Source organism: Diospyros lotus, chromosome 14, assembly GCF_014633365.1.
Source record: "Diospyros lotus cultivar Yz01 chromosome 14, ASM1463336v1, whole genome shotgun sequence".
NCBI lineage: Eukaryota > Viridiplantae > Streptophyta > Magnoliopsida > Ericales > Ebenaceae > Diospyros > Diospyros lotus.
In genome coordinates this window covers 17,998,814-18,010,991 of record NC_068351.1, presented here as the reverse complement: position 1 = coordinate 18,010,991, position 12,178 = coordinate 17,998,814, and the positions used below count along the sequence as shown (strand labels likewise).

Genomic DNA, 12,178 nt, shown 5'->3' with positions numbered 1-12,178 from the left:
ATATTTGTAATGTGTTTATCAATAAGAAAAAAGAAAAGAAAAGGAGGAAATGTTCTGTGCTATCGTCCTAAAACTCGTCTCAAGTAATAGGCATTTCTGAAAGTTGCTACTAATATCTTATTCCCGCCAAATCTTAGTGAATATTGTAGAGCCTTGAATCACCATAGTTTTATATGCTTTATGAATGCTATAGGAGGTGGTCTGTGTTATTAGCTAATTTATCTTAAGCATGTAATTCATATTCTGTAGGTTAATCCAAAGGCTGCAGAATCTTTGGCCGATCCAAGAGAGTATCCTAATTTGTTCGAGGACTGGCAAGTTGGTCTTGCAATTGAATCAAAAGTTGCAGAGAAAAGGTTTCTCTATGTGGCTTTCTACAGCTTTCTCCTTTTCCATTTTCTATTCAAATTTTGTTGTTGGAATATTCAGCTATCTGTGTACATTTTCATGATTGGTACATTTATCTAGTTATTTCTTCTTACTATTAGTGTTTGACATGGACCGTTCTCCTTCTCCATCATTATAATTACTTTCATGTTACCTTAACCTGTTTCTGTGCAACTTTTGTCTGAATGTTTCAGAAAATTTTATGATCTTTATCTAGAAAAATAATTTTATCTTGTAAATTTTCCAGTTGTACACTAGAAAGTAGAAAATATGTTTTTACGAACTGTAATTCAATATTTGGCATTGATGTATTTTCCCTGCCAATTTATTTATAGGGGTGTTTTTCCTCCAGCAGAGGAGTATGTAAAATATGCCTATAGATCACAAGTTAACCTTGTGGATGCTTTCAGAGATATGCAAATGGATGAAAATGTGCCACTTGAAAATGGAGGCTTGAATCATGAGGTAACTCTTCATAGAGATGTATCATTTTCTTTTATTGTCAGTTTAGGTTCTTTTAAAACAACCAAGCTTTAATCATGGGGGCGGCGACATGGATTCTAACTCATCAATTCCTAGACTATGTTAAAAGATCCAATGATTAGTACGCTAGTTATTCGTTACCTGATGCAACCATCCTCCTCCATTTGGGTTTGGGACTAGCTCTAAAAAGGTGTGTTCAAGGTATTACTCAATCCACAATCAGAGCTTGTGTCTTCTAAACATTACACAAATTTGTGTTTGCCTACATCAAACAAGACAATTTACCTAATAAACACTCTGCTTTGAGTTTGGAGTAGTTGTGATCCAGACACCTCTGAAGAGTTACCTACCCTGCTATTAAGGTTTTTGTCCCTAATATTCCTAATTGTTATTGTTTTGGGTACTCAATTCATAGGGATCTACTTCTTTTCCTCTGTTGTAAAATTAAACCATTATTGTAATGCTCCATTAATGGATGGTATTCCAATCTTCAGGTTGAAGAATACAATGGAGAGGAAGAGGCACATGATGGAGTGCAAGGAGATGCAAGGGATGAAGGGCAAGAAGAGGCTGTTGTGACTGATGCTGACTCCACTGATGGTGCAGTACTTGTTAATGGTAATGAGGCTGACGAAGAGTGGGGTACGAATACTGAAGGAAATCCATCAGCCTAAAAGCAATTGGTTGGACCAGTGTGAAAATCCTAATTTTGTCACTGGTGATTAATGATTTTCTCTGGATTGCTATTTCTGACTTATATATTGACCATCAAAATTCCCTCCTTTTATATTATTATTATTATATGTGTCTTGTTGCTAATACTGCCATTACAAGGATCATATATGGTACCACCGAAATAATTATTGATGTTTGTTGAGTGGCTATGTTCCTGCTTAGTATTTTCTGTGGCAATTATTGGCCTTTAAATTTGTTAAAAGTGATTTATATCCCTATAGTATTGGTGTAAGTGTCAAATTTTAGAATGCAACACAACCAAACACGTTGGGCTCTCCCTCTCTCTCTCTCTCTCTCTCTCTTGTGGGGGCGGGGGGAAGGGATAGATTATGAATGTGAGTAAACATGATTTCTGGGTTGAACTGGGCCTAGACCACATTATTGTCCATATCGTCATTTAGTTGTGACGGTTGGAGTTATGTCCTGTCATGTGATTTTTCAAGCAGTATCATATCCACTTGAATATTAACAAAATATTTGTAGCTGGAAATTGTATCCTAAGAATATAAAAATCCCTGCTCTGCCATTTCTAGTGCAATGGCAACATTAACAAAAGATTTGTAGCTGGATCTTTGGATCAATGTTTATATGGTAGTTGGAAACAAAATCATCTATTTTTTTTCCCTCCATTTCTTGAACTTCTTTGTTTGATTTTTCTTTTGCCCCTCACGTTTGTGCTTTTTTATTTTCTTCATTTTGCAGTTTTTGGCCTAAGTGTCAGATTTTTAAATTGACTGTGGTGCTTTCTTCTATTGCTTTTTTTGTGTGGTTTTTATTTTTGATTTTCTTTAACTTTTTCTTGTTTTATTGATTTGCAGTGCTTACACCAAATTATGAACACCAGTGAAGACTGTTGTCCCAGCTGTACCAATCTTCTTTCTTAAGGTGAGAATGGAATTCATGCATGGAATGAATTTCACTTTTGCAGTTTTTTCTGTTAGTTAAATGCTTCTTTTGCATATATCCTTGAGGCATTCAAAAATTGGGATCCACTTGTCGCATTCAGTGATAGTTCATTCAATCCTTGAGAACCATTTAGGTTGTTCTTTGGATTTTTGATCTGTAGATTATATATAGAGCAGTAAACAATCACTGAAGTGGGCCATTAAGGAATATTTTGGGCTTCACTTACAATTTGGCATTGGAAATTTTTTTGTTTTGTACGAGGATGAAGTCCTGAACCATGAGAAGATTGTTGTTACCCTAATAGCTTCACGCAAAATTACATACTCAACTGCTAAATATATTTAAGTGCATTAAGTAATTTATTTGAATCTTTTTGCATTATGTAATCTATTCTATTAGTTTAAGTAAACCCTTCATTTGGTGTTACCTCTAATTGAGGCCCTGTTAAATTCTAAATATACCCTTTATCTGTTTCGCTTAAAAAAATTAAAAGACACTATACTAAATTGCCAATAAGATTTGAACTCATGACCTCCACAATTATAATAAATTTAAAAACACTTTTACCACTACACCAAGACCTTTTGTATTTACATTTTACCTAAAAAAGCCTAAAAACTAAAATATAATTGTCAAGCACTACTAAATGAATATTTATTTGAAATCTTTTAATTTTTTATTAGTCCGTTTATCCTTGTGATCCACTGAGGGTGTTTGTTGGGTTTGCCACTTCAATTTGAGTGGCTTCATTTTTCTTTGCATACCGTTATTATTCATTACCAAAGCAGGCTGTCATGGAAGATTGTGGCCTACACTTAAAAATTTAGCATTGGAAATTTTATACGATGAGGAAGTTTAAAACTTTGAAAAGAGTGTTGTTACCTGTTTCATAGGATTATTAGATCTTACCATTATGCATCATGAAATGTCTTCAAAATTGAGGAGACATTCAAACATGAAGTGTTTTGTCCATTGAGTTTGTCCGTGTCTTGGAGCTGAACCTTGGTAGTAGTCAAACCTTTGTGTAGTACCTGACTACAGAACATTGACTTATCCAAAACGGGTAACTTGAAGATTTGGTTAAGCTTGAAGTACAAGCATCCACAGGGATTGTGGTTGCAACTTGTTTAAAAATGGCTAGTGTTGTTTGACATGCTGAATTTATGGGTCAAAGTTAAGACTTTTTGGTCTGCAAGAACACTAGTTTGAATCCAATAGCAGCATGTTGCACCAGTTGTCGGGTAAGATGTCTTCTCCTTCCAGCACCATCGATCTTCAGCACCAGCATCATGAATGCACATTTTATTTGTGAAGCAAGCAGTAATGAAGTTTTTGAGGTCTTTTCATTTCTTGGCTGTAGAATGTATATTTAGTTTCTATGCATACCATTGAATTCTCTTTTCATTTGCGATTCTGGGGAGTGTGAGTGGGAGGACTTCACTGTCACTTTCCTGTCTGCATTGCTGTGAGTTGTGCCTTCATTGCTGTTGGCTTTCTTTCGGTTCTCATCCTAGAATTTATCTCCTAAAAGCCTACTACTGGATGCTTGAAGCACAAATCAGAATCATAATGGGCTTTCTACGCAAAGAATCAAAAGCTGCAAATAATTTACTATTTTATTTATTTATTTACTGCTTCATTCCAGGCTTGAATGAAAGAGATGATGTTTGTGGGACCCGTCGTCTCCACACTGCAGAACAGTGATCTTTTTGTAGCACATGGAATTTTGTCATGGGCAAATATCTTGGAACTTTTTTATTTCTTTTTTAAACTACCATTCACCAAATTTCGCCCGTGTTATGCCCTTTTAGTTGCGCCTGGGTTTTTTATAACTTAAATCTATGAGGCAATTTTGTTTCTTCGAAATTTGTTTACATGGCGTTTGAATGTGTAGTAAGAATGAATTATAGTGATTATGAAAATGATTACACGTTCAACCCCACCACCTCCACCTCCACCTCAATTCTCAATTTTGTACTTCTTTTCATCTCTGTGAAGCCAATAGAAGACTGAAGTGAGTCATAGCTGCACATCTAACACAAAAAGTGTTTCCCAGTTTTCAATTCTCAGTCTTCAGTCATAGCAAGTTGGTTTCCTTGATCATGTCTGAAGAGAATAGCAACAAGTGTAATTATTTTTTCATTTAAAATAACAATGGAACAAATAAATGGGCTTGTAAATTGAATGATGGAATGATTTAGGAATCTTTGGGCGGTTTGTTTTTCGTTTCTAGGTTTAAAATTTTTGTAAAAATTGTTTGATAAATTATGTGTAATCTTTTTATATTATACAATGATAAGACAAGAGTCTATCTAATATAATTTTATTTTATGTATGTGTTTGACTTAATATATTTGTAATTATTTGTGAAAATACATATTCTAGAAAGTTATTGAACATTGAAATAAAGAGATTAGGGAGGCACTAGTTTGATATTTTTATGCTTTTTGCCATTTTTATAAACATGATTTAACTTCTATGAAAAAAGAAACACTTAATCACGAACAATAAAAATCTATATTTTATTCATAATTTATCAAACTGTGTATTTTTTTTTTTTTTTAATTTAAGAAATGAACGAACAGCAAACTGGGAATGTCAAAAGGAAAAAAACACAACGGAACGGAAGGAAAAAAACAAAGTGGCCACTCAGGTATTGTTGGAGTGGAATTAATTTTGAGTTAAGTTATTTTCAAGAGTGGGTTATAATTATCATCTTTTTTTAAGTTGAATCTAACCTTGATTTGTGTATGAATAATCAGTATACACAGAGATCTGTATAAAATTAATAAGGCGGAATACGAAACTCCTGCAATTAAAAAAAAAAAAAAAAAAACAAATGCGAACTTTGTAGTTACTTTGTTACTTGTTAGTCTTTCATTAATACATTAGATCTTAATATGCTACACAAATAAAGACGCAGAACTACATTATAATCAGATACTATATATTAGTTTTTTAAGCTAAGCAAGTGACTTTTAGAAGCTCTCCCAGTCCTCAAAATGAGGGAAATTTTCAAAAATAGGACCTCCGTTACTAAAATATGCAAAAATAGGACACTTTGAAAATCTTTGCAAAATTAGGACTTTCGTGAGTTGAATGGACAAAAATGGCCCCGCTTTTAATAACCCCGCTACTTAGGGATGGTCTTCTCCCTCCCTCCCTCTCTTCTGTCACTCACATTCTGAGTCGGCCGCCGTCAATCTCTCACGCTCGTCTTTCTCAGAGCCATTATTGTTGTTATTCACTTACCAAAGTGCTGCTGCTTCTTCATCAAGCGTCTTATTCGCGCCCATTGTTCTTATTCCTTAAGCGTTGTTGAGCTCGCACATTAATCGGCTTCTCTCGATCTAGGTATTTAGTTATTTTCCAATCGTCGACAAGATATTTTTTCCTTTTTTCCAAAGTTACGAGTGAAAAATTATGCATTTCGCTAGATATCGGTTGATATATCGGCAATTTACGTCATGATATAGGTTTAAACATAGAACCAATGATATCACATATAAAGGATGTCTCACAGGTCGCCAAATAATTTTGAAAGTTAAGAAATTAGTTATGGGGAAAACAATATCGGTAAATTCATATCGGTTAATTAACCGATGTTTATTAACCGCCAAATAATTTTGAAAGTTAAGAAATTAGTTATGGGGAAAACAATATCGGTGAATTCATATCGGTTAATTAACCGATGTTTATTAACTGATTAATACTGAGGAATTCGACATCTCGGTCAAATAGTATCGGTTTATATCCGATGAATCAGAACCGATATAATTATGACACCTGTAACCGATCCATTTCCTCTAATAGAAAGATGTCAAACTAATGGACATTAATGAGGACATATTAACAGTTAAAATATATATATATTGGTACGATATAATTTACAATATTACTAAGATGATATATACATTACAATAGTTTAGTTTTCCTTTCTCTTCTTGGGATCTTTGGTATCAAGGTCGGCTGCAAAATCCAGTGCATCGGATACTGCAAAAGCATAAAGATCCACAGCCATATGAGACCTGTAAAGTTCAGCATGCTCCTGGGTCATCTCGTTTATTGAGACATTGTGGGTCATGAGTTCCATCCATTTGAGAACAAATATCCCACAATCACCACCCCTGTCAATTGTAAGCAAATAACATTTATATCCATCATAATCCAAATAAACAATGTGCTGAATAACCTTAACCTTAACCTTACCCAATTTGCTGAGGACCTTTTTGAACCTTGAAGTCCCATTTAGGCTTCAACTTAAATCCAGGTGTTAAGACGTGGTAATTACAATCTCTTAGAAGCTTTGGAACCATATGTACAAGATACTCGAACTTAGTTTTGTAGTTTTTTGGTGTGGTCGAGGTATATACATGAACACATTGAACCACGAATTCCAGCCCTACCAAAACCCAATGTTTATCATCTACATTTGCAGGGCATAGCACGGCCTCAACATTTAAGAATCCGTTGGTATCTGTTGTCTCTCCCCAAAAATATTGGCAAGGAATATCATGCTCCGTGAAGTTTCCCCACTTTCCTGCCTTCAACTGATCCCACGCACTCTTCAATAATTGCTGTGTGCGGTCAAAATCACAAATGCTTTGTTATTTTGGGAAGTAAATTCTAGTCCAGATAATATATATGGTTACGACACTTACACTAAATGTGCTTGGAACCAATGCTAATTTTGTATTGGTTGTCTTTGTTTGTTTCATTCTTTTATTCAACATGTACACGTAGCTATCCATGTGCTGCAAATATTTAAACCAAAAAGATCATAAGCAAATACGGTTATAAATATCGGTTCGTAACTTACATACGAAACCGATACATTACAATGTATATATATCGGCTATATATATCGGTTCAAGACCGATGTAGGAAACCGACTAATTAACATATAACCGATAAAGTGTAGCCGACGTAGCTATACAGCAAAGGATATATGTAGGTAAGTAAGTATCGGCTCTTAACAGATAATTATAACCCGATATACACAACAAAACATATATAGTTAGCTAATGACTTACATCAGATCGGAGCCATTGGTCTTTTTTTGATAGGATCTCAAAAAATTCCTTATCCATATAACAGTAGGAAGCTTTGATAACTGCTGTTGTATTTGGATCGTTGAGAAATTTATGTAAGTCCTCCACCCAATAACCGCTTGGAGCACCTGTGGGTTTGGGATTCAGCTTTGGGAGTTTGGAGGTGAATGATGTTACTCTCGAGTCCTCCTTATTTCCCTCGAGGGGATTCATAATTGATTCAATGGCTTTTCTTTTGTGCCCCATCTGCACACCCGTCCTCTGGAATGTCTCCTTAATAGGAGTATCTGCTTTTATTTCATCTAATGACGGGTTTATTGATTCTGTTTGTGTCCCCTCTATCAATTTCTCAACCACAGCCACAGCCTCAGCAACATTGCCTGCCGTCGTCTCATCTTCCCCGTCCTCCACCGAAACCTCACCTTCAACATCTTTCCTCTCCCCATCCCCCTCCACCTCACGGTCATTCCTGTCGTCCTCCCCCTCAGGTACCGGTGGCTTGATTGACAATCGCTGGCAGATGAAAGTAAACATATTCTTTATGTCGGTGCTCTCTTCCTTATCTCGGGTCAACATGTGCCTAAGTGCCCCGAGCTCGTTTTTCACTTCCCTTAGCTCGTTTCTGACTTCCCTTAGCTCGTTTCTAACTTCACCGAGCTCGTTGCTGACTTCCTTCCTTTCCTCCCGAACTTCCTCCATTAAACCATCTAAATAGTTATTTATACATATTGTTTCCTTCGCTTTAACACTCCTTCCTCCCTGGTTTATTGAGTCAACCTCCATTACATTTGCACTCCCTCCGACTCCTTCACCTTTATTTACTTCTTCTTCTTCCAATACACCACGTGGCTCAATAAAATAATCCTCCCTCCTCTCCTGTTCTGTTGGCACAATGGGGATAACTTCCCTATCATCAAATAAACGCCCCTGCAAAATTTGTTCTTGGTTGATTTTTTTATGTGAAAGTATCCATTTCTTCAGCCTTGGAGCTTGAGGGTCTGATTCAATTCTCTCAACAATTCCCAACTTAACCAAATGTGGCATGACCTCAAATAAAAAAATCTGCATATGATACAAAATTAAGGAAATAAGTATTAGACTACTGCTTCATAATACAAATATTAGAACAGTGTTACGGTTCTAATAAGACATGTCGGTTCTAATAGGTCAGATATCGATATGGTATAATCGATACGATATGGATAAACTAAGAGATATTGTATAACCGATATCATATTCGTATCGGTTTATCCATATCGATGATCCACCGACACCGATATATACCTGTAAGGAAATTGGGAAACCTCCAATGTCGTATGTCTTGTTATCGTTCTTCTGTCTGAACGCATTCAAGATGCCTCGTCTGGCACTATCTGTCGTAGAGATGAAGGAGTCGTTTGCCCAGGGGAACCTGTTAACCTCTGGCCAATTAGAGGCCAGGTGAAAATATCTGATATCCACCTTTGCGCCATGGGACTTGGAATTGATTTCATTTATAATCATCAGATATGACATAGAGAGACGATCTTCATCAGAACACTGCTCCTTACCACTAGCAATATCCCGCATATAAATCTGTCTTAACTTGGCCCCTGAAACCCCTTTCTTTTTGTTACAGTCGGGGAAGAATTTGGCAAATAGTGCAGGACTCCCCTCCACATTGATTTTTCGATTTGATGCTTCGATGTTTCCAAACTTCAACCCCATGATCAAAGCAAACTCCTCCCTCCCAAATTTTACATCATTCCCACATATTCTGAAGCACAAGGAGCCTTCCTCGTCGTTGTCTGCTATCTTCAGCAGCCTTAACAGTAGACTGTGGACTAACTGAATGCTCCATGTTAGTCCCTGTACTCCATATACGAGCTGTCCAAAACAAGATGCCTTAAACTATTCCTCAAGGTCAGGCTTATGCCTCAGTGTCGCCCTAATGCCTTCAACAATATCCTTAAAATGATCAAGTTTAGTAATCCGAGCGTGGAAAAACTCATTGATTTCCAAGTTATCAGCATCTAACCTCTGTACAAAAAAATAAAAAAACAATATTAAGTTAAACAATACAATCTTTATCGGTTACAAGGAACCGATCAAGTATATAATATAAGCGATATCGGTTACCCCATATCCATACGGAGTAAACGCTAAACCCTAACCATCGTTAAACCCCATATCGGTGGTGTATATATATGCCGCCGATGTATGTTAACCTATCAGCCTGTATTATGTACGTCAGTTTATAACATATCTTCGCCGAACATGATGGCCATAAACCGTTGCCCCTTCTTCATCTAGCGAGAGATAAATGCTAACACATCCGCTAATATTATAAATACGTCGGTTTATAACATATATTTTCTGGATTCAGTTCATCTTCTCAAACCCGAACTCAGTGGTATGTATTCATATCAAATTATTCGCTGCCAATCTCGTCAAAACATCAGCAGACAAAGAAAATAGTCCAAAATCAAACCTGATGAACCGTCTTCTTCGCGCTCTTGCTCTTGGCCGCCTTCGATTGCTTCTCGATTGAGCTAGCCATCGTATCAGTAATATGGAATAAGAACAAGAACCAAATTGGGAATAACGATCTAATAGAGGAAAAGGCGGTCAGGCAACGCAATTATAATAAAGACAGAATGTGAAGCGAAGAGATGCAAATGAAAGGGTTCGACTGATCATATACACCTGGTTAGTCCAATCGGTACCCGTTACGTTATAACCGATATCACGTTATGTATGTTCGGGAGGAGATTTTGATCCTATCGGACTTTATTATGGTATGGACCGCTTCCATTAATGAAACAATATCGAATCAAATTAGGATATCGCTTCCATCTAAAATCGTTTCAGGAATATATGATCGGACTTGATTCCCTGATAAAATCCGAATGAATATTCATACTCCATCTATCGGACTTAATACCACGATATAGTCCGGCGGACCACATCAAGGCCGATGGATTACTAATAATAATTGTAATATTTTCTTTTTAATTCGGCCAATTAGCACAAAAAATACAAACGGTGAACGGTTTTTTCGTTTATATCCAATCGTTTCAATTTTGGCAACAAGTACCGATTTTATGAAATTACTTGCAATTTTGGCCTGCTCTCTAAATCGATTCCCCGGGCGTGTTCCTTTTAACAGGTGGCACGCTACGTTGCCTATTTAAATGGGAGCCATATTTACTGTGCAACAAAACAAGGACTGCACATGAAGAGACCGGACTATTCTTATATATAAATGTGTCCGATTGGACTATACTGTTAGAACGGGAGATGCTATGGCACACACCAAGAGGGGGGGTGAATTGGATATTTAAAAAAATCTTGATAAAACTTGAAAAACTTTTTAACCCAATTGAGGTTTTAGTGATTTAAAATATAGAACATATGAAATGACAAATGTAAAGCAAGAAGAATAAAAGACACAAAGGATTTATAGTGGTTCGGCTTAAACCAAGCCTAATCCACTACCTTAGCTCCCATTAAGGATTTTAAACCAATTCACTAAAACCTCCTACTTACACAAGTAGGCCCTTTAGCTACACAAGCTAGGAAATACAACCTCCCAATTTAATGGGCCCTCTAGCTACACAAGCTAGGAAAATAGAAACAATACAAATGAAAGAGATAAGCTAAGAGTTAACACTCTTAGTTACAAGTTCTCTCACAATGAAAAACAAGGCTTAACAATAAATTTACAATGATAGAACAGCAAAGCCTTGGAGAGAAAAATAAAACAATGAAAGCCCAAACACTGTAAGCTCGAATAAAATTGTTTGCAATTGCTAGATCATCTCATTTCAGTCCATTAGCCTCTCCTTGATCATCCATGAGTTGTATATATAAGCATCCATAAGGATTGAAGAAGAAACTAGCCGTTTTTGTGACCGTTGGAGTTGAAAAACTAGCCGTTATAAAATCTGTGAAACATAATAGTCGACAGAAGAAAAGATTAGTCAACTATTTTTACAAGTAAAACTAAGAATAGTCGACAGACATATACTGATAGTCGACTATTTTTAATACAAAAATCCAATAGTCGACAGACATACTTGAATAGTCGACAGTTGCTGAAATGTGAAGAAATTTTTGAATTTCATGAACAAAAATAGTCGACAGATCAAAAGGCATAGTCGACTATTTTTACTCGATAGTCGACAGATGCTAAAATAGTCGACAGATGCTTAAATAGTCGACAGAACATAAAAAATAGTCGACTATTTTGAAGCATAGTCAACAGAATGATCCTGATAGTCGACTATTCTATAGAAAAACTTGAATTTTCAATACAACCTTATTCGATTCTTTAAAAACTCATTTTGATTATCTTTAAAGCAAGTTGAGATTATCAAAAGTATGATTTTGAAACAAATCACTCTCAACAAGCAAGTTCTTCAAATCACTCTCAACCATACTCAATATTTCTTCTATAAGTTTTCATATCTTGCTTCAAAGCTTATATACTAAAAATTCATTTTCTCATTCACAAAATCCATATAGATTGATTTTCATATATTGATTTTCGTATAGTCATTATCAAAACCATTTTATTACTCAAGAGTAAAATATCATATACAAGGTCCGCGTTAGTGTGAAGTGTGAATTGTCCG

The 12,178-nt window shown here is 35.9% G+C and overlaps 1 protein-coding gene across 6 annotated transcripts in view; it reads left to right on the top strand.

Moving 5' to 3' along the window:
- Positions 1-4,574, top strand: part of LOC127790073 (coatomer subunit beta'-1-like) — a 28,014-nt gene extending 23,440 nt beyond the window's left edge. The window contains exons 22-26 of one of the 6 annotated variants that reach the window (XR_008020726.1): positions 250-356; positions 723-852; positions 1,365-1,588; positions 2,424-2,490; positions 4,157-4,574. Coding sequence is in view for 5 of the 6 variants with exons in the window: in XM_052319347.1 (XP_052175307.1) it covers positions 250-356; positions 723-852; positions 1,365-1,544 (417 nt within the window). In the remaining variant the exon portion in view is untranslated. Of the gene's footprint in view, positions 1-249; positions 357-722; positions 853-1,364; positions 1,589-2,423; positions 2,880-4,156 lie in introns of those variants that run through there. The other 5 variants (XM_052319351.1, XM_052319349.1, XM_052319350.1 and 2 more) reach the window with 5 other exon arrangements.
- Positions 4,575-12,178: the final 7,604 nt, after the last annotated feature.